General features: G+C 38.7%; 3 protein-coding genes across 5 annotated transcripts in view; 2 read left to right on the top strand and 1 right to left on the bottom strand.

Moving 5' to 3' along the window:
* stag3 (STAG3 cohesin complex component) overlaps positions 1 to 9,151 on the top strand; it is a 47,584-nt gene extending 38,433 nt beyond the window's left edge. Inside the window, exons 23-30 of the mRNA XM_035524216.2 lie at positions 534 to 661; positions 1,105 to 1,206; positions 1,909 to 2,036; positions 2,485 to 2,598; positions 5,250 to 5,389; positions 5,758 to 5,902; positions 8,014 to 8,110; positions 9,104 to 9,151. Coding sequence (XP_035380109.2) covers positions 534 to 661; positions 1,105 to 1,206; positions 1,909 to 2,036; positions 2,485 to 2,598; positions 5,250 to 5,389; positions 5,758 to 5,902; positions 8,014 to 8,110; positions 9,104 to 9,151 — 902 coding nt within the window. The remainder of the gene's footprint in view (positions 1 to 533; positions 662 to 1,104; positions 1,207 to 1,908; positions 2,037 to 2,484; positions 2,599 to 5,249; positions 5,390 to 5,757; positions 5,903 to 8,013; positions 8,111 to 9,103) is intronic.
* A 4,324-nt stretch (positions 9,152 to 13,475) lies between these two features.
* On the bottom strand, positions 13,476 to 16,415 carry LOC113590969 (uncharacterized). Of its 2 annotated transcripts, none has more exons than XM_027031314.3 (4): positions 16,084 to 16,415; positions 15,270 to 15,914; positions 15,036 to 15,179; positions 13,476 to 14,942 (listed from the first exon to the last, which is right to left on the bottom strand). In XM_027031314.3, exons 2-4 carry the CDS (start codon positions 15,885 to 15,887, stop codon positions 14,064 to 14,066), a joined length of 1,641 nt encoding a protein of 546 aa, XP_026887115.2. In that variant the 5' UTR covers positions 15,888 to 15,914; positions 16,084 to 16,415; the 3' UTR covers positions 13,476 to 14,063. The 2 variants fall into 2 exon arrangements, with proteins under 2 accessions (XP_026887115.2, XP_026887114.2); XM_027031313.3 differs by having other exon boundaries at positions 16,257 to 16,415.
* A 34-nt stretch (positions 16,416 to 16,449) lies between these two features.
* rnps1 (RNA binding protein S1, serine-rich domain) lies at positions 16,450 to 20,250 on the top strand. 2 transcript variants are annotated; one of them, XM_081710761.1, is made up of 7 exons: positions 16,450 to 16,512; positions 17,359 to 17,514; positions 17,676 to 17,861; positions 18,666 to 18,771; positions 18,870 to 19,038; positions 19,354 to 19,495; positions 19,803 to 20,250. In XM_081710761.1, coding segments are annotated over exons 1-7 (867 nt in total). In that variant the 5' UTR covers positions 16,450 to 16,510; the 3' UTR covers positions 19,909 to 20,250. The 2 variants fall into 2 exon arrangements, with proteins under 2 accessions (XP_081566887.1, XP_026887116.2); XM_027031315.3 differs by having other exon boundaries at positions 16,453 to 16,512; positions 18,870 to 19,023.
* Positions 20,251 to 21,388: the final 1,138 nt, after the last annotated feature.

The following is a 21,388-nucleotide window of genomic DNA, read 5'->3' as shown; positions in this document are numbered from 1 at the left end:
AAGCAACCAAAACAGACAAGGAACAGGCAGAGAGGGTTATTTAAAAAAACAGGTAGAGATTCAACAAACCATGAGCAACAAATACAATGACACACAGCTCAGAAACATAACATGAGTTGACGAGACTTTACAAAGACAAACTGAACACACAGGGCTTATATACAAAGAGTAATGAGGACAAACAAGTTACAGGTGATTACAATAACTGGTAGGTAATAGAACTAACTAATAAGGCAGAAACAAAAGAAACCAAAACAAGGAAACGCAAGGAAACCAAAACTAAGCAGTAAATAAACAGAACCACAACACCAGGAAGGGGCGAACGTGACAGTACAATAAATTGTGCAGTTTCACACATTGAAGAGAAGAGGAGAACATATAATATTACGATTTGAGTTGTTGGTGGCTTCTGGCTAGTAGCTGCTTAGTTTCCCTGTAGACTATAACAGATTGGCTTCCAGCTGTTAGATAACACAGAACTGCAATGTCTCCAGTGCCTTTACTCTGGATCTCTTGCCTGTTGCTTAATGCAGGAGAGGATGAAGATGAGATCACTTCCCTTCAGCGCAGAAGGAATCAGCTGGCAGGATACTGCAAACTCATCCTATTTGGTGTGCTGGAGCTCAGGGCAGCTGCTGATATCTTCAAATGCTACAATAAGGTGTGTGTGTGTGTGTGTGTGTGTGTGTGTGTGTGTGTGTGTTAGAACACTGGTCTGGAGAAGAAACAAAAACTTTCAAATTGGGTTGGCATGTTGCAGTCTTTCGCTAGATTTTTAAAAGTTATTTTATAAAAATAATAAATTACTTTATCTGTAGTTCATTGTGTACAGTATTAGTAATAGGGGAATAATAAGATAATTGTAGCTAGAGAATATGAAATGACAATTACAGAGCATAGTGCTTGTAAATGCTGTCATTCTTGTGAATAGCTTCCTTTTCTTGTAAATATTCTTGTAAATGTATGTAAAAAAAAAACAAAAAACAATTCATAAATTTACTCCATGTCCATTTCTACGTCTTATAGAATGTCCCACAAAGGTCTGCTTCAGGTTATCTGAACATTATGTGAAGGGTTTGTGTGTATGTGTTGTTCTGTTTGTAGTTCTACAGAGATTATGGTGACCTCATCAAGGAGACGCTGAGCAAATCCAGAATCATTAGTCCAGTGGAAAGTGCCAAGGTGGTCTGCCTTAGTCTCCAACAGGTGTGGTTCATCCCTTCAGGGAGCCTCTGTGGGTCAAATCTTACAAAGAGTGTGAAGCAACACAGTTGCAGCTGGTGTTTTCTGTAGTATGCAAAAAACTGTACTGTACCAGATGTCCTGTAAACTCTATGCACCTGTGCTGTCCAAACTATAATAGGTTTTATCCTTTTATTAATCACAGAATTTAAATTCATCCTAAAGTTTCCAAGTTAAATTATCAAGCTTGATTTGTCCACCTTCAAATGACGCATTTTACCATATTAGAAAACTAGTGTACATTAGTGTTTTATAACACTTCGTACAATAATAGTCCTAACAGTACAGAGTAAATTTAGCATACATTAGCTGTTGACTACAGATGATAGACTTGTGGCAGGGAGATAAATGGGTTTATACAGACTATCCCACAAAAAAAGATTTTCTAAATAAAAAAAAACAAATAAATAACTATATATGTATGTGTATATATATGTATGTATGTATGTATATATATATATATATATATATATATATATATATATATGTATGTATGTATGTATGTGTGTGTGTGTGTGTGTGTGTGTGTGTGTGTGTGTGTGTGTGTGTGTGTGTGTGTGTGTGTGTGTGTGTGTGTGTGTGCGCGTGTGTGTGTGTGCGCATATGTGTACATGTTTGGGTACATATTTTATGTATGCCCGTGTGTGTGCATGTGTTTGTGTGCAGCTGTTTTCTTCATTAGGAGAGGAAGGCCAAAATTACATGAAAGAGATCAAAGATCTAGCCAAGAAGTTTGCCATGAGCTTTGGCATTAACCTTCAGCACATCCGCAGACCTCTTCTAGAACTACACCAGTCAGTCTCAACCCATGTTTTATTGCAATATGATCTTTGTGTTCTTTGATGACATTTTCAGACCTTTTTTGCTTGCAGTATATTTAATCTCAATATTTCAAAGAAATCAGTTAAGAAATGTTTGTCTTGCACTGGTGAGAACTAGGAAAAAGTCTATAATCAAAGATCAAATAATTGTAAGGCAGGTCTTAGACTAACATTAGATGTCATCATTTAACTGTTTGTCAGATTGGTGGGGTGTGAATTTGGATGCATATCTATTTTTGAAGAAAATATGCCTGAACTGTCATATCTACTACCAGAGGATGTGAGCTAATTTCTGGTTCAAAATTATGGAACCTTGGGTCAGCATATCTGTTTTCGAGAATTTCTGTGTTAATTTTATGACATGAATTGTAAGCTTTCTATATATGTTAAAATATATTCATAATAATGTATGTGTGTGCAGGGATGGTATCCAGTTTGCTGCGCAGGGAGCTGCAGATGACATTTCAAATCTGAGATTTCTGGAGATCCTCAGCGAATTCAGCTTCAAACTTGTAAAGCAGGACCGCACCAAGCTGTATGCCTTAATTATTTATATTTATTCGTTTATTTGATATACATCAGTCATATCTCTTATGCTTGCATTAGTTGGGTTAACTGTTGATGAGCAGACCCTGAAATGTGCTTATTTCACATTTAAACCACTACTACAAGACAGTGCAGTCCACTGCAGTAGTATAATTATGAGGCAAACTTTGGGAGAAAAACCATAATCTTAATGAAGAAATAGTACTACGACCAAGCAAGATTAAATACACAATTTTAACTTTAACCCATTTTTCAAATGCTATAGTTTAATCCACCAACTGAATTCTCATATTTTTCAATTCATGATTCATACTAAAAACAAAAACTTGACTCAAGACTGGTGAACTGGTGAAACAGTACTAATGGATGGATTGCTCCTCCTGCCTATTTAAACCATAAGAAAGTTGTCACCATTCCTTCCCAGTGATTTGGAATTGACATCTCTGGAGTGAACTGTTCTATCCAAATGTCTAACCTACAACTATATCTACAACCACTACTAATAAATTTAAGTCCATTTATGTTACTGAAGTATTTATTCGTCGTTTAAGTCTACGTGCTCATTTTAATAAAGATGGCCAGGATATTGTGGGTGCATGTCTTGCCACTACTGGAATCCTTGACTTGTCTAAATATAACTCTACCAATTCCAGACAGTCCTAGAAGTCCTAGAAGAATTGATGTTCAGTTATTTTTGTGGCTTTATTTTCAAAAACACACATTTTTATGCAACCATATTTCCTCTGTTTATCCCTTAGAATTAAACAGGCTGTTTGGTTTCTGTGCTGTTAAGCTAGATATCTTATGTATCAGAGCTCTGTTCTGACTGGCTGCCCTGTATTATACCTCATTCAAAAAGTACTCAGCTGAAACACATCTGAGAACTACAATGTAAGTGAGTTGGACTAAATTGCTGTAGGCAGAATAATCAGATTTGCAAATTAGTTTTGTCTGGTGACATCAAAGAAATCGAGATTTCAAAATTGGCTGTTTTTGCATTTTAGATTGTATATATGGACTGTGTGTGTTTTGAAACTTTGTTAAAGTTTATATATTTTAAAAATCTTTGTCAAAGTGAGTGAAATTCAATTTTCTATAAAAAGAGTCCTTCAAGCCAGCTGATGAAAGTGGAGCTGTTTGCTTCTTTCTTGTAAAGGTCTTTTCTTCAATCACACAGCTTTCTTATACCAGCTTTTAGGGACCGAACAGCTCTACCATCACGCCACAGTTATAGTCCTTGTAGTCAACTATTAATCATGCCATCATTTCAGCAAAATCAGAATCGTCTTTCCCTTAAAATTCATAAGGAAAACAATACTGGACATCCTCTTGTGATACTGGACATACTTGACATTTTTGGTATTACATGCACATTTGAAGAGCTCCAAATGTTTATTTCTTTCTTCTCCAAATTCTACCCAACTCTGGGTAGTCATACATTAAATGCACATTCTGACATAAGGAGGCTCAAGCTGGCCAAAAGAACTGGAACCTGCTGACATTAGGCATAGAAAGCTCCTTACAATGCATGGGGTGCCCCACCTAAGTTCCAACATCCCAAGACTGTTCACCAGCCAGAAGGAGGGGTGAAGGGTCACACTAAGTGCATGAGCCACTGTCCAGAGTGAAACATGAAACAACCATGAATATGTCCATGCATTGGCCCCTAAGGATGTGCTGGTGAGGGAGTATCTTGTTCATAAGGAGGATGTGATCACCATGGAAACAAGAGGTGCCCCTCATGGAATGTACTGTCAATGTATAGCAGTGATGGCTATTGACCATTAGATATTCCCTACCAATGGCTGGAAAAGGCAGGACTGAAAACAGCACTCATCACAGATGAACAAGTATCGAAGTATCTATCGAGGCAGGTGTGTATCACACCAGAGAAGACCCAAGATACAGATTCAGCACAGGATGCAAGATGCTGAAAGGGAAAGTATACACTGAGAAACACAACCAAGTGGCAGAGATCATAGAGAGGAGCATATGCAAGGCATATGAGCTGGACATCCCCCAAGTCCAGATGGTAGGAAGAGCGGTGAAGAACAAGGCTATAATCCTGTGAGACCTCCAGATCCAGATAAGCAAGTAGTGATGAACCAACCAGACATTGTGATTGTAGATAAGATATAGAAAACAGTAGTGGTGAATGATGAAAGCATTACAAATGAAGGAATATGGAAAGCTGGAAAAATACCAGGGACTGAATAAAGTAAAAGAGAGAATGTACAAGTTTAAACCCAAGGTTGACCCAGTGGTGATAAGGGCACTTGAGATTGTGACCCCTAAGTAGGAGGAGCAACATATCCCAGTAATTAAAACATCAATTGCAACATATCCCAGTAATTAAAACATCAATCTCAATTCAGAAGAACGCAATCCAAAGAAAAGCAGCAGACCCTCAAACTCACAGGACTGGTAGAAGAAAAAATGATTTAGCCACCCACTTTTGTGTGTGTGTCTGTGTCTGTATATTCAGTCTCTCACATACTGAATCTCTTTTCCTATATACCCATTCACTCAAGCACATCCTTTTGCGTGGTTCTTTACTCGGCTTTTGGTGCACACATTTGAAAAAAATTTTGCTATCTCAAAAGTGAAATGGCACATTTCTCCCCATTTTTCTCTCTTTAGACTGAGTTATCTACAGCAAGTGTGTGGCAGTATGAATAACAGATGTGTGAATATGTATGAGCATTCCCTGTGCTCAGGACTCAGAGAAACTCCTGCTGTTTCCCATGACACACCTGCCAAGAAACGCCGTCGTGTGGAGGGTAAATATAAACACACACTCATGTGCATGAACATGCTCAGAGCAAAGAGCTGGGCTTCTTCAGTGGGCCTGGACTTTTTACATGGTGATTGAGGAACATCAGAATTGTTTAACTTTGCATTTATAGTTTTTCTGACCGTTTGTTCTCTGTAGGTATTAGCTGTCATCATTTGTCTTTCTCTTTTCGGTCTCTGCCTTCCTTGCCACACATGAGGGAGGGCATCTGTGTTTCAACATGTACCCTTTAAGTGGTCTATTCGTAAAATAATGCTGCTCTCCTTGCTAGAAGGAATGATTTTATACTGAGTCATAAAATAACTAATAGCTGTATGTTAAGTTGTGAGTCGTTTTGTATGTGTATGTGTACAGGGCCAGTGAGAAGTTTGGATACCCCTGCCCTCACCTCCACAGCTCTGTCTAGTAGAACTGCACACAAAAAGCCCCTCCATCGCTCTACAGGTTCCTACAGGGAGACCAGCTTGGAGCGATCTTCAGTGGATGATATCGTGGAAGGGTATGAACACCCCCCAAAAAACATCTCCATCCATAATTTCTGATGTGAGTTGTGTATTACAGCTATATTGCAGTTTTACCTTTCATGGACAATAATATATATTCCTTTTTCACTCGGCTACATCATTATCCACATTTACAAATGTAAAAATATCAATTCAGAGATCTAGAGATGTGTATAGAAGAGCTATAAAGTTTGACAATTAGCCAGATAATATATATATATATTATCCTGGCAACTAAATAAATACTAAATCATATCTGTCTTAACACCCCAATAATTGACTGATGTTTTAACATTACACCACTCATTTCACAAACTTTACATTTATAGCATTTAGCTGACACTTTTTATCCAAAGTGACTTACAATTATAACTGAGTACAACTTGAGCATTTGAGGGCCTTACTCAGGAGCCCAACAGCGGCAACTTGGCAGTGGTAGGGCTTAAACCAGCAACCTTCTGATTACAGGTTAAATACCTTGACCACTGAACTACCACTGCCCTGTAACTTTAAAGCTGGTATATGTGCCCTAGGGAATGGTAGAAAGATGTTCCTTATATGCACAAATAGTGTAAAATACACTTAACCCCAGTATTATGTAAATATAGAGCCAAATATATACACTTGTGTGATTTCAGAGTCACATGAGTAAAGGAAGATTTGTTCATGCACACTTTCCAACCCTGATGGCTTATATATCTGGCTGGCAGATTGTGCCAGCATACTTTATTCTCGATCCTAGGCCATTCGTTCAGTTTTCATTTTTTATGTTCTAATTAGTGGAGTCCAAACAATATTATAAACGTAGTCACTGGGAATGGGAAAAAAAACTCTGGTTACACATGGAAGAAAGCTACAAATTTGTGTTTTCAACCACGCCGAAAACCTCATCTATCACTTGACTGTGCTCCTTTTTATGGCTCACAGGTGAATCTGATTATGGGCCCCAGGTAAGTGATGTCACCTGGGCTCCCCTGAGTAAGACTACCCCACTCTGTCCCTAACCATGTGACCTGAGCCTGTTCTAACCTCCTATAATACTAGGGTGTGTCCCACTAAACATGGTCATCCTAACTAGGGACCCTAAGTTTCAGGTGCACAAAACTGATTAAATGCAATGGCAGTTAAGTGGCAAAAAGCATGTCTATTGACTATAACTATACTGTTGTCCTTGTGTGTATAAGCATACACAATTCAACAACAAGTCAAACTCCCTTCAAACAAATACGTGAGAGTCAGGACGTAGCCTCCAAGCTCCTATGCTTTATTGACCTATGCATTATGCACCGAATGAATGGGAGTGAAACTGTAAGGAACATAAGAATAAAAATACAATATAAGTAACACCAATATAAGAGCTAAAGCACGCTCAACAAGAGGAGTCAGTACAAGCAGACTGAAGAAGACTATTGAGTCTTGCTCTGCTACTTATGAAACCTTTGTACTACCAACTTTACATTGTAAAAAAAAAAAAAAAACATTTCATGGCTATGCGGACTGCAAATTACAAATCCTTATAAATATAAAAGGTTTTACTCCTTATATAGTTTAGAATGAATAGAATCTAAGCTAACATGGAAGCATTTGTACATTTAACACAAATAAGATTAAAGCATTAAGGTAAACAAACTACAAATACTCAATTATCTAGGATCTGTACAATATCCTTAATCACTTACAGACAATGCGTTTAATGGCATAAACAACAGGATCGCAAAGGAATGACAAGCTACTAAACTAAAAGTCTTCAGCAGGGGTGCTATTTTTCATAAACTAAGGACAGAATAATAGCTTGTTATAAATAACTTGTTCTTGGTGGTTTGTGTGGGTTTATGATAATTTTATTGTTATTGTTTTTGAATGTTTATTATTTTTCTTTAAAGCACTTAATTTTTGGTTAAAAATAAGATAAACAAGACATATGAGAGAAACGCAATTATACTTCTCAATTATACATCATATCTCATACACTGTGTGGGTGTGTGTTTGTGTGTCCAAAGTCTGAATTCAGGAACAAAGTCATTTGCCCACAGAATGAATGCAAGTGTGTGAAGGTAGTAACATTCACACCTTTGCGCTCACTGTGTGTGTGGGTGTGTGTTTTCAGACTTTCCCTGATTGAGGAGGACTTTGAAGAAGTAGAGGAGCCAGTGATCGAGGATTATGAAGATGAAGACTCAGACTTCGATGAAGCTGTGACTCTGGTGAGGAAGAAAATGAGATGGGACACCTACACTGGGCCTAAAATCATTATATTGTGTGGTTGGGAGGTGTACGATGTATTGTCAAATGGAGTTGTTTTGTTACAACAAAGGAATGTCCAATCTATAATTGCATAGCCGATGAAACGATAGAACATTTGTTACTGCAGTGCACAAGGACTATTGAAATTTAGGAGAAAATGGAAGGTATTGGGTTTAAATGGGGTCGTAACAGGAAAAGTATTATGTATGGAGTGTTTAATGAGAATTTGACTGAGAATGTAAAGGACTTTTGTTGGATGATTGTGTGATAAATTCGAAGATTTGGAAAACACGATGTAAGATGATTATTGAGCAATGTATAGTACCTGCAGAAACAGTATTTAAACAGATCGTGTGCGAGTTAAAAAGGTTGAAGACGATTGATACGAGAGGAAAAAATACATTTCCATGGACTCTTTTGGACATATAAATGGATGATGTATACCAAATTTACAGATGTAAATGGTATTGTTAATTGTTAATGTATAGAGTGAAGGTAGTCTGGGTCCTCCGGTGGATATTGTTTGTGAGGTTTTTGTGATGGTGTTTGTATTGAATTTAATTGAATTTTCTTAATAAAGTCAATTTAAAAATGGTAAAGGGAGTATATATACTTTCAGCCGATCTCAGGTTTTCAAGTGACTGCAGTACTTGGGGAGTGTACTGAAATCTGAAAAGGACAAGTTTAATGGTTTGGAAGCCAAAAGCAAAGACTCAGTTCTCACTCATATATTTATGTAAAAAAAAAAGAAAAAAAAAGAGGTCCACTTGAAAGAAATACCTAAATATTTAAGTTGCATTAGATAAAAGCGTTTCCCAAATGCTGAAAATGTGAATATATTATTACTGTTACCCCACTGTGAGGGTTCACTTACAGTTTTGAAACCATATGAAATAGTCTTGGTTGCTTCCTGAGAGTCTAATTTCTCTTTTTTCTCTCTCTCTCTCTGTTAGCCATCAACCCGCCACTCTACCAGCTTCTTAGAAGAGCTGTTTGACTGAACTCCAAGCGTGAAAAAATTCACCCATGTTTCCTCTGCACACATATTCAGAGAGCAGTGTGTGGGATTGTTCAAATGTATGAAACTTGATTACTGTTCTTTTTAAAAAAATGAAAGTTGTGTGTGATATATATATATATATATAATAAACAAAATTTGTCCATTTTGTTAAGTAACATTCCAGCAATAAATCGTTTGCTTTTTTTTCCTCTTTTTTGATGGAGGGGTAAAGAATGAGTGGTTAGTGTCAAAACAAATATAAATAAACTAATTGTTCTGCATGTAGGATGTGTTCTCTCACAAAAAGACTCAAAGATTTATTCTAGACAGGAGTGAAGTTTATTGACACCAGGTGAAAATAAACAAACAAAAAAGGTCAGCCTGCTCTGGCCTCCAGTTGCTCAAATGTAGCATGTTAAACAGCACACTTTTTCTATGAAGCAATATAGCTGCACCTGACCACTCCAAGTCCCTTTGTAGACTGTTATGGCTGCATCTGAAATCCAATACTTGTATCTACCCGAGACCCCGTCTATTCAGTTGTGTCCTTTATAGTGGACATTGTGTTTTTGCTTCTCTTTTTACACATTTGATTCACGGTTAATTCCTGCTGTCCTACAAAGAGTATGTCCTGGGATTTCCATTGATACCATGTGTCTGGAATGTTCACAACTTCCTTTTTTGTCAATACAAAATGGCATCTATAGGAACAAGCGCATTTTATGGAAACAGAAAAGGTAAGTCAAATATTGATTAGTTACTGATGTTTAATATGTTTTATATTGTCTTGTTTATTAACATGTCAGGTGTGCTGTGAAAACAGTAGGTTTTATATTGTGTTGAAATAATAGACCATTTATGAAGATCTATAATGGACACCAGGATAATCTTGATGTCTTTCATTTTCACAGTGTTTCTCCACACTGCTGTAGGAGATGGGACAAAAGCAGAGGACAGAACAATAGAGGCAGATTCAAATTTTGAGATATCAGATGAAAATGCTGAGGATGAGTTTAAACTTGATGAAGAGGTAGAGAGCTCTGAAGAAGAGATGGATGAGCCAACAGACATAGGTGAACAGAAAAACTCATCCTCTGGGGACTAACAAGTATGTTCTTTATCTCCAGGGTAATCATACCTAATGTTATCCATAGTAAAATACATTAGCACTACATTATTATTAATCACTGCATAGTTAGCTTTTTTATTATTACAGTAATAACCGATAGCTACATTTCAATGTGATCAAAGTAGTTGGAGATAATTACATAGGTTATTTACCAACATATTTTCATGTTTTTCCATCCCAATAGATTCAGACCTGTGCAACATACGCCTTCTGATCATCAAGATGACACTATGGTCCATGCAAATTGGAGTCCAACTGAGTACGTTTCCCAGTATATCAGTCCACGAACCTGCCTTGGTTAACCCAGAATCAAGATGTTTTGAGCCCAAAAAACAAAAGTACCAATAATAATCAACAAAATGGCAAGAGAGAGGTTGTTCAAGCTGAGAAACCCACTGAAAATTGTCAATGACCTGGATGTGACTGAAGAAACGAAGACAACACACATTCTTTAGAAAGTCAGACCTCTCTGCTGCCTTTGCCTTCCAAAACCAGGAAAGCTCTATGTCGATGAGCAAATCATTCCTTTTATAGGCCGCTGTCCATTTAGGCAATTTGTTCCAGGCATGCTGTACCCTACTGGCATGAAGGTATTTGTCCTTGCCTCTCCAGATGTCTTGATGCTAGACTTTGAAATGTAACAAGGGAAGAATACATTTGCTGACAAAAAATCAGGCAGCAGCAGTAGTCCTATGTATGGTTGAATTGCTGGAAAAGAGTTGCTGCAACTGGAACCCTAATGAAAAACAGGGTCCCAAAGCCATGTCAGTTAAATGGTGACAAACAGTTGCAACAAGAAGGCAGAGAAGCATCAGAAATGGTGGTCAGAAATAGTTCTGAGCTGACTATTACAAAATTATATGACAAAAAAAATGGTGCTAATGACCTCTACTATTCATGGAAAAGATCCAAAGGATAACTGCACCAGATGGTTCAACAAAGGCGTCACGTACAAGTGAGAAGTCACGTCCAAGTCAGAGAATACAATGAAAATGTGGGTGGGGTGGACCTGTGCAACTGAATGCTAAGCTTTTTTCAAAAAATGTTGAGCCGGACCAAGAAATGGACTACCTCAGTAATTGGTCATTTATTTAATGTTGCCATCACAAACTCCTGGCTCCAATATAAATCTTACAGCAAAGTCCTGAATCGACCTGCAAAGGACTGAACAATACCTGGACTTAAAGTTGCATCTGGCTGAAGAGCTGATGAATAATCCACATCTTGACAACAGTTCAACTGAAGACAATGAAGAAGAGTATGAACCACCATTGAAAAAGGGTTCCACAACCAGTCATCTGTATGTAAATATGGTGCTCAGCCTTTACCTGCCTGCACACCCCCCCCCCCCCCAATAGCTCATAACTCCAATATTTGGACAAGTAAAATGTAACATCTTAATAATCAAAATAATGATATCTGCATTTCGTTTTTACCCGTAGTATGATAAATGTTATATAAATGTTATAAATATTTTATAGTGAACATGCATTATATTTAAATATGTTGGCTTTAATGTATTTTTATATATGGCATTTAACATCTTCCAAATTTTTTACAATTTGTTTCACAAGCAGTTTTAAAAAAAATCTGGGTTTTGATCCCTGTTGAACAAGCCAAAGGGGAGAGAAGTGAGGGAAAAACTCATTGAGGTGGCAAAAGAGAAAAACACAGAAAAGTCAGATTCAAACCCTCTTTCCTCCACTGGGTGACACCAGATTGTGGATATTAAACCTTTGATGTTAGTCAAATTGAATTGCATACAAAACACTTGGGTCCTACAGAGAGGATATGTAAACAAAATTCTACTCCTGAGAATAACTGAGGAGATATATTTGTATTTATATAAAGGTTAGCTGATGGGCAGCATCTAATAAATCAGAACAGAAGTTCGAGAGATAAGTAAGTCTGGGTCTCTAGAGCATTCATGTAAGCTTTTCAGTTCAGCAAGATGAGAGATGCATGTGCAGGTTTTTCTAAGATAAGCAAATTCAAAAGGACAGGAACACAGCAGATGTAATGTATAACAGTTAAATATAAATACATCCCTGGTGATCGCATAAGTGTATCACGCAATATTTTACTTTTTTGAAAAGCTTATGAAAGAGCCTGACTCTTTGAAGGTACCCTTTTCATGTAAATCTTTAACCTTTGCATTCCAGTCAGAGCTGGGAGCCAGGGGCCCATACCTTCAATTGGTGCCATTGAATGGTTTTATCGCTCACAATCTAACAATAAGAAAAGTAAACACTTGTTGTTTTATGCTAAATTAAAATAATAGGAACTGAGAATTTTCAGATCGAAAATTGTGATTATAAAAAAGGAGTGCAATTTCATTAATGGAGCCCATCTATCTTTCTGGTACTCTCCAGGAGGGTATAAGATGTGATATATTAGGGCAAACATAGTTTACATTGTTCAGTAGCATCAGCACAAATAATTTCAAAAAGGGGACAAGAAGGGACTGGTTCATGGTCCACAAGAAGGTGTTATGATGAGCTGTCCTATCTACTGAACCATCTTACCAAGATTTACTGAGCATGCATATATTACCATTGTATTAAGTGTTTGTTTCTATTTTTATATGTGTAGTTTTGCTAATAAAACTTAGTTGTATTGGACCTGTGAGGGTAAAGGAATCCTGCTTAATATTATTACCATTTGCTTTGGTTACTTCCAAAATTGTGCATGGTGACTAAAATGGCCAAAAGGTTCTAAGTTGTTATTCAATAGTAGATGCTTTATAAGGTGAAGATTCAATATATAAGCCTGCCATACTTTAAACCTCTATGCACTATGGTATAGAACATTCTCACAGTAGGACAAAATTTGATGCACTGAGCCAATTATGATATGCTACACTGTAGTCATCCAACAAGTGCAATCACTAATGATAGAGTAAAATTGTAGCCTTTTCATTGTGTGAGAACAAGTCATGTTTTGCCGAACTGATAATGAGAGGGAAATTTTGAAAAAGGCACCTACCTTTGAGCTGTCTATTCAGAAAAGGCCTGTAGCCATATAATTTATTTTGTACATTTTAAACAGCTAGGCTGTTAAGTTACATAATAAAATATGTCAGTTGTATAACTAATTATATCCTTCTACTGCTGTGTAGTGTTGGATCTATGATTATCACAAAATTATGAAATGATTGCAATAGGTTTAAATGATGAGCTGATGTTAGATATGGTGCTCAGCATTCTTAAAGACTTTATTTTTACAACAATTCCAACATTTCATCTTGTTACCTCATGTACATGGAACTTCTAATTTGTTCCACCAACCTTCCCACATCTAAACAATGAAATGTGCAGGGTACAAAATTACCAAAAAAGCACATTCAAGTGGCATGAAAATACCAATATGTTGTACAGTCTTTGTGAAACCACAAAGATAGGGTCATCCATCTTCAAAGGTTGAAAATTTATATCATGTTCATAAATGAATACATTACTTTGGATTTATTCTATATCTATATATACAAAACAGAATTTAACAGTCTACCTATTTGTAATACTGAACATGAGTTTGGTCATGCCAATTAAAGCCATTTGAGAATTATAAAAAAACTATTTTAACAAAGTCTGTGAGGGGATATCCCAAACTATTGTTAAAAGTTACTGAACCACTATGGCTACAGCTGCAGGGCTACCTAAAAGGTTTTCCTCTTAGGTAATCTCCATGCAGTCCAGTTCTATTCAACCACATATGTATATCCAGAATTTACAAAAACTGTAGGATGGAAAGAGGAAATAAAGTCCTTAAATTCACTATTTTTGTTTTAAATATTCTCCACCTTGATGATGGTCAGCTGGGCATCATGTGGAGAGATAGCTTGAGATGACTGAGTAGAAGAGCTACAAGCCGGAAAAGATCCATTTGTACTGGTTGAGCCCATTTCTACAGGCTTGCTGTCCATCCCTGCATAGGTGTCCGTGTGTGACTGTGTGTAGGAGAGCACATCAGGGGTGTAGGTTTGTGTGCGAGACTGTGTGAATGCTGGAGGGTGTGTCTGGGTGAAAGAGAGGGTGTCTGAAGTGCTACAAGGCTGAAAGCCATTTATGGTAGCAGTGCTAAGACTATCCAAAGCAAATGCCTCAATGTTCTCTAGAACGGACCCATCAATGTCACTGTACCTGGACTGGGCTTGGCTGCATGAAGTATAGCTGGCTTGGCTGGCAGTGAAAGTACTTTGGCTATAAGAGGCTGAAGAGAAGGGGCAAGAGGGAATTGTGGGAGTTGTAGTGTGCTGAAGGCTGCAAGGGCCCAATTTGGATGTTAGCTCCTGCAAGGTACTTAGGATCTGCTTCTGGACTTGTGTCTGCTGGCTCTGCTCTCTCTCCAGCCGTCCCTGCTGCTCCATCATCATCCTCAGAGCCAAGCTAAGACTGCGTACTTCTGAAGCCAGAGACTTGACCTGCTCCTGTAGGCCACTTGGTGTTCCAGCATCCAGGTTGCTCTGCTGGCAGGGAGGGGAGGGCTGGCTGGTTGGGGCCTGGGCCCGTACAGAGGAGCTCGCATTCTGGGGCACGGTGCTTGATTGGGCTGGGGTAGGAAGTCGAATGCCAATGCGGGGTGGTTGCTGAAGTGAGCGCGTAGGAACATTTGCCCTTTGCTGAAATCCTCGTCTTAAAATGCTGGTTCCTGGGTGAAGACCCCTCTGATGAACAGGGGTTTTCAGCTTATTTTAGAAAACCAGTGAATGTTTTTTCATAATTTTGGACAAATTTAATGTAAATCATAATTCACTCACCATAGGAGGTCGGGGGGTTGTGAGGTCATATGAGGCAGTTTGGGGTAACATAACCTTTCTTCCTTCAGAGCCTGAAAAACAAGACTGATCTCTTCTCAGTAACGACACTGCCTGTTGTCCAGACTGAGGGCCACTGTCCCTTACCTAAACAAAATGATCAAAGGTACACTGCCAATGATTAAAACACATTAATTAAAAGTAGAGTGAGATTTTTAATGAACACTGACTACATACCCTTGCTCTGTGGAACAAAGCCTTATCCAGAAGTCTTTTCCGAGCCACAAGAACTGGGTTTGCTGGTGAGGGTGTGTACCTTCTCCTTGAAAATGGACCAGTTGCTCCTGAGCTAATCCCTGAACGTGCTGTGTGAATGCTCCCATGTTGAGTATTATGCGCCAGTGAGGTGACACTGACAATACGGACATCTTCGTCCTTCCCATCCCCGTCCTGCTGCTCATGGCTAGTGACCCCTGTCCCAGAGGTCTGTCCCCTGGAGTCTGGAGGTGCTCCACTCTGCCCTGAGGAATCTGTGGGGGATGGGAAGCAAGTGACGCGGGAGGCCTCTCGCAGCAGATTCCTCAGCTGTTGCTCACTCCAACCACTTTGCCTTGCTTCCCCAAGCCCCACATCCCTTGCTGGTGCAGTCCCTGAGGCTGCCGGAGGGCAGCTGTTTCCGGACAAAGCACCTTTTTGGCGACTCTTTCCATGGAACTCCTTTAGGAAGAGGTAGATGGCCTGTGCAGACACCTTGATGTTCTCCAGCTCCAGGACAGCTTTGATCTTGCGGAAACTCAGGCCGGCCTCCCGTAGTTCTACCACCTTGCGCTTGGCGGCGTCATCTAGCCTGCCCATGGTCACAGTCTTGAAAGTCTCTTTAAACTATACAAAAGTTTACAGTGTTATGATCCTATCAATCTGGCAACTGTTAGTATGCAGCTTACACGTTACATATGTATATTGCAGCAGAACATTTAACATTATTCTTCATCGTTGTTGAACCTTGTTACAGTGAACCAGTGAAAACAAAAATATTTAGGTTTTGTCTTACCTGCGTAGCTTAACGTCAATTAGACAATATAAATAAAACATTTCCTTCTTCGAACTACAATCATATCTAAGTTGCTGGACAAAATCTTTTACCAACTAAAGCTAGCTGGGTTAGCTAACTAGATGAACATTAGTCATTAGTAGCTAACGCTAGCTAGCCTTTTAGCTACTCACCTAATGCGACGTTGAGTTCTTTGTATGCTACAGGGCCGCTTTTGCAGTTAGTTACATGGTAAATGTACATTTTACTTTCCAAAAATGAATTACGAGCTTGTTTGTGCTTATACAAAGCACTTATACCGAGACGAACTCACTTTCAATTCATAAACATAGAGCCCTGTGAAAAATGTCGCATAGCAAGTGACGTAATCGCGACATTAACGCAAAGAACAGACGGCGGTTAGACCTGGGAAGTGTGCTTAGCGAAGATGTGAGTTTTTAATTCCTCAGTTTCATTCTAAATCTTTCGAGAAAGGTCGAGAATTCTTCGAATTCCGACTATTTCAGAAAATTAGTGCAACTAGTTCTTTGCTAAATTTTATTTAGCTAGTTATCTGAAGAGTGGTTTATTTAAAAATAATCCTTGCTAAACTAGCTAATGTGCAAGGGAGCCAGTTGGCCTAACATAGCGAGCTAGCGATAGGTCTTAAGCGATCTTAGCTAGCTAATTGTTTAAATTGTGAATATAGACATGAGACTTTAAGTCACTATTAACCATATGCAATATTAATTTATTTAAGAACGCTAGCTAGCTATGATCGTTGTGTTAACTAGAAATTGTGCTAGCTACCTACCTAGCTAACCGGTTGTGTTTGGTAAGATAGCTAACCGCTAGCTAATTGGGTTAGAAACTATTGTCTCGTTAGCTAACGCTATATACCGATATTAATACTTGAAGATGAAATGTCGTGGGTTTAACATTTGTATGTTGTATTACAATGTCCTGTTATATATTTAAATCACACACGAAGTAACATGAAAAATAGCAGAATTTATTCATATAGTTGCCAAGTTAGCTGTAGTTTATTTATGCTAAGATCGTGTCTACTGGTGAGGCCTGTATTGGATGATTTCGTAATTTTACTTCTAAACTCTACAGCTGAAGTTGTTATTGCTGCGGGCGACATCAGTGCAAGTGCGTTAGTCACACTAACAAGGAGCTGCAGCCGTGTTAGACTTACAAGTCATGTTTGACCTTAAATCTCAAGCAAGTCTTTTCATAAAAGAAAATGTTCTTAACGTACGAATTTTTTTTTCCCCGTAACCATTCACGCAGGGCCCCGTCACCTACCAAACGCAGAGAGCGTTCAGAGGACAAAGCCAAAGAAAAAGGCAAAGAAAAGGTTGGTGCGAAGGAAGGTGCTGATAAGGAGAGAGGCAGAGAGAAGAATCGCAAACGCCGCAGTAACTCCACTGGGAGCAGCAGCAGCAGGTGAGGTTTAATACAGCCTAAGAATGACTTAGTGTGTCTGTGTAATGAAACTTACTTTCCTATTATTTTTAATGCATTCCAGTCCTTGTTTTCCACAGTATCCTTTCATCATTTTGCATTTTTAAATAGAATTGTTTAATCTTTCTTGCTCTTTTGCATAGGTCAAGCTCCAGCTCCAGCAGCAGCTCTGGATCCAGCTCTGGCTCTTCCAGTGGCTCCAGCTCCTCTTCAGGCTCCAGCCGCTCTGGATCCTCTAGCTCCTCCCGCTCCTCCAGCTCATCTGGGTCCTCAGGGTCACCCAGCCCCAGTCGGAGACGGCATGATAATCGCAGGCGCTCACGCTCAAAGTAAGCTGTTCAAAACGTATTTGCAGCCGAAGGCTATGTTTTGTACATTTGTGAAAAAAAAAACAAGTTTTAAGTCTGTGATTTAAGCAACTATTTTCTAAATTACTGGTTTTGTTGTTTTGCAAAAATGGCAGTGGTAGCTCAGTGGTTAAGGTACTTAACTTGTAATCAGAAGGTTGCCAGTTGCCACTGTTGGGCTTCTGGGTAAGACTCTTAACCCTCAATTGATCAAGTTGTATTCAGTCATGGTTGTAATCGCTTTGCGGCAACTAAATGCCGTAAATGTAAATTGTACTAAGTACATCTGTAATGAATAATGAAGTTAAAATGTCACAAGTTAAGGATTTAATTAATTAAAGAACATGGAGATTAGCCTTCCCACAGTAATAAGCAACTAAAAATACTCAGTAGTTTGATTAGTTAATAGATTATTAAAAGTGTGACTAGACTCTGAGTAATCATATTGCTGTTAAATGGAAACTAACGTTCATCTTTAAAATGCTAACTAGATTTGCTGTCATTGAATATATCAGTCAAATGAAATGTTGTGACTGCATGTCCAATTTCGCAGGGTTTAAAATTCTGTACCACTTGATTAAAATATGCCAAGATGGGCTCCAATTCTGATCTTTCAGATCAGGATAGCAGGTCACTGGTACTGTTTTGGCAATTCCCCATTGGAACTTTAATTCATCCACATTAGTTTTTAATTGGTGATGTCAATATTTGCATTTTAAAATTCCTTTCCTCTTTGTCTTAAGGGTCTGAAAAATAATGGTGAATTTGAATGTATTTGTTGTGTAGGTCCAAATCACAGAAAAGAGTTGATGACAAAGAACGCAAGAGGAGGAGCCCGAGCCCCAAACCTACCAAACTTCATCTAGGAAGGCTAACTAGGAATGTCACCAAGGTAAGTAATCTCGGAATTCTTCTCTGGGACACTGATGACACCAAAATAAATAAACGTTCAGGTCATCAATATTTTTAATGACTTATGTATGTTTGTAGGATCACATTCAAGAGATCTTCTCTACATATGGGAAGATAAAAATGATTGACATGCCTTTAGATCGTTTTCATCCAAACTTGTCAAGAGGCTACGCCTATGTTGAGTATGAAACTCCAGAGGAAGCTCAGAAGGCCCTCAAACACATGGATGGAGGTAAATTCTTGCCTGGTAATGAATACTCTTTCTGCTGATACATTAAAGAGAATATGATTATTGTGGTAATTGGTGCCCCTGGCATGTGGAAATCTCTTGTTTCATCTAGAAATGGTTCAGCTCTTTAAATATTGCTGGTGTCCTTGGTTTTTGTCTTTTGTATTGTATTACTGAAAATCCGTTTCCTTTTCCTAATAGGGAGCCATGCTTTTTCTTACTGTGGAAAAGACTTTGAAGGCTACCCGATGGGACTTTTTCAATTAAAAAAAAAAAAAATTAAAAGTAGTACAATTACCAATCCGTTTAGTGCGCTGTTTCCATTGTCTTCAGGTCAAATAGATGGTCAGGAGATCACAGCTACAGCTGTCTTGGCTCCAAGGATACGACCTGCCCCTCGCAGGTTGTCCCCTCCACGCAGGATGCCCCCTCCTCCACCCATGTGGCGCCGTACTCCACCGCGCATGAGGAGACGGTCAGTGTCTCTCCTGGGTTGCCAGGAGGAATGGCATTTATTCCATGCGTAGTCTCACTGTTCAAGCTTTTGGAATTCAATTTTAGTCACTATGCATACATACGTAGATTAGTCAGATCAAGTAAAGCTGTGCTATGAACACTTTGTAATGTGTCTGTGAAACAATACATGAAGCTCTGTCACAAGACCATTAGACATCCCGCAGCGTTTAGGGTACTCGGGATCTCATTGGATCATATATTGGCATTGTGCCAAGCACTATGTTTGTATGCATCTTCTTAACTGATGTACCTTGTTATTCCTGCAGGTCTCGCTCACCTCGGCGACGCTCACCAGTGCGGAGACGCTCCCGTTCCAGGTCTCCAGGCCGTAGACGCCACCGCTCACGCTCTAGTTCCAACTCCTCACGATAGTGTTGCTAATTGCTATAAACAAGACGGCCCCTAGATGTATGGGTTCAGGCCCTAGTTTGAATGGACAAAAATTGCTAGCTCATTAAATCAAATTCATATTTCTCAGGATTTTGCTGCGAAAGCTCCATGTCCATTATCATGTCCTCAATTGCTAATGAGCACATAAGATTTTCTGTTCCTCTGAGTGTTCCATATTTGCAGAATGTTATTCTCATTGTGCACAAGAATTACATGCTTTTAAGTTTTTACCTTTTTTTAATGTAGTTGTGAGGTTGGAGCAAGCTGGTTACTTAATTTGACTGTATTTTGGACCCTTAATTAAAACTGAAGTTCTTTCCTATATGTTTGTTGTTTTGTGGGTATATTCTGTGTGCAAATGTTTATATATATATATATATATATATATATACAAACTGACAACTATAGAAACAAAATGCAACATAAAAGCAAAAATACAAAAATAATGGATGAACATGGGGCTTTAAAAGCTATTTATTTCTTGATTTCTTTCTCCATTGTTAACACACTATTGGGTAGTCATAAAAGCCTGGTTTTTGAATCACGCTAGCGCCCACCCCAGAAGCGTTGCGGTGCGCACGGCAAGTCGCGTGTTGTCTGTGCCTCGCTGTTTTACACTGGAGCCGCTGCTGCTGATTTATATAGCTAGCTCTTCTATTTTGATCATTACCGTAGGTCGCATGATATAGCAAAAATACGTGATATTGTAGTCTAGTTATATGCAGGAACTACTGTTTAGCGGCAAACATAAACACGAAGTAGAGTGGTAATATATTAGATTTGAGCGTGCACATCATGATTCGCAGTGTTAACGTTGCATCGTTTCATAGGATCGATTATCACCGCACGTGACATAAGCCGCTGTTCTAAGATGTTCTACCGAATGACGGTTCGATTCGAACGTGTTCGAGAACTGATGACGCTGTAGAGGCTCTGCACCCACGGACCCTCCAGTTAGATAGTGGAGCAGTTGCAGGTATTGGCCGAGAGAGGGCGCAGAAGAATCGATAAAAACTAACAGAATGTTGTATGATTTCCCATAGCTTTACACTAGAGAGCTGCATTGGGGATGAAATTCTGTCCCTACCCCACCCATCTACTACATCCCTAATCTCTTATACCAAGGGCCTCAACACTACCACCTCACCCATCCCCTAACCGTAACACCAGCCCCACCCCATATGCGCAACTCATAGAACCAGCCCCACCCCATGTCCAACAGACGGCTACAGTCCAGCAATAGTCTACTGTTCAAAATCTAGTTTTCCAGTGTAATTTTTTATTTTTATTTTTTTTACATCTGAAGTGTTCTGTAAATTATAACTAAAATACCAATGATCAATCATAAGATACAAATATAATTAACATGTCATGTAAAAATGTCAATATTTGTCCTTATACTTTAGTTATCAGTTTGCCAGATCTTGAGCAAGAGACAAGGATTTTCTCACTATTTTAGAAA

The sequence above is a fragment of the Electrophorus electricus genome, chromosome 3 (genome assembly GCF_041902795.1).
Source record: "Electrophorus electricus isolate QZ-2024a chromosome 3, ASM4190279v1, whole genome shotgun sequence".
Taxonomy (NCBI): Eukaryota; Metazoa; Chordata; class Actinopteri; order Gymnotiformes; family Gymnotidae; genus Electrophorus; species Electrophorus electricus.
This window is presented reverse-complemented; position numbering and strand designations above follow the sequence as displayed.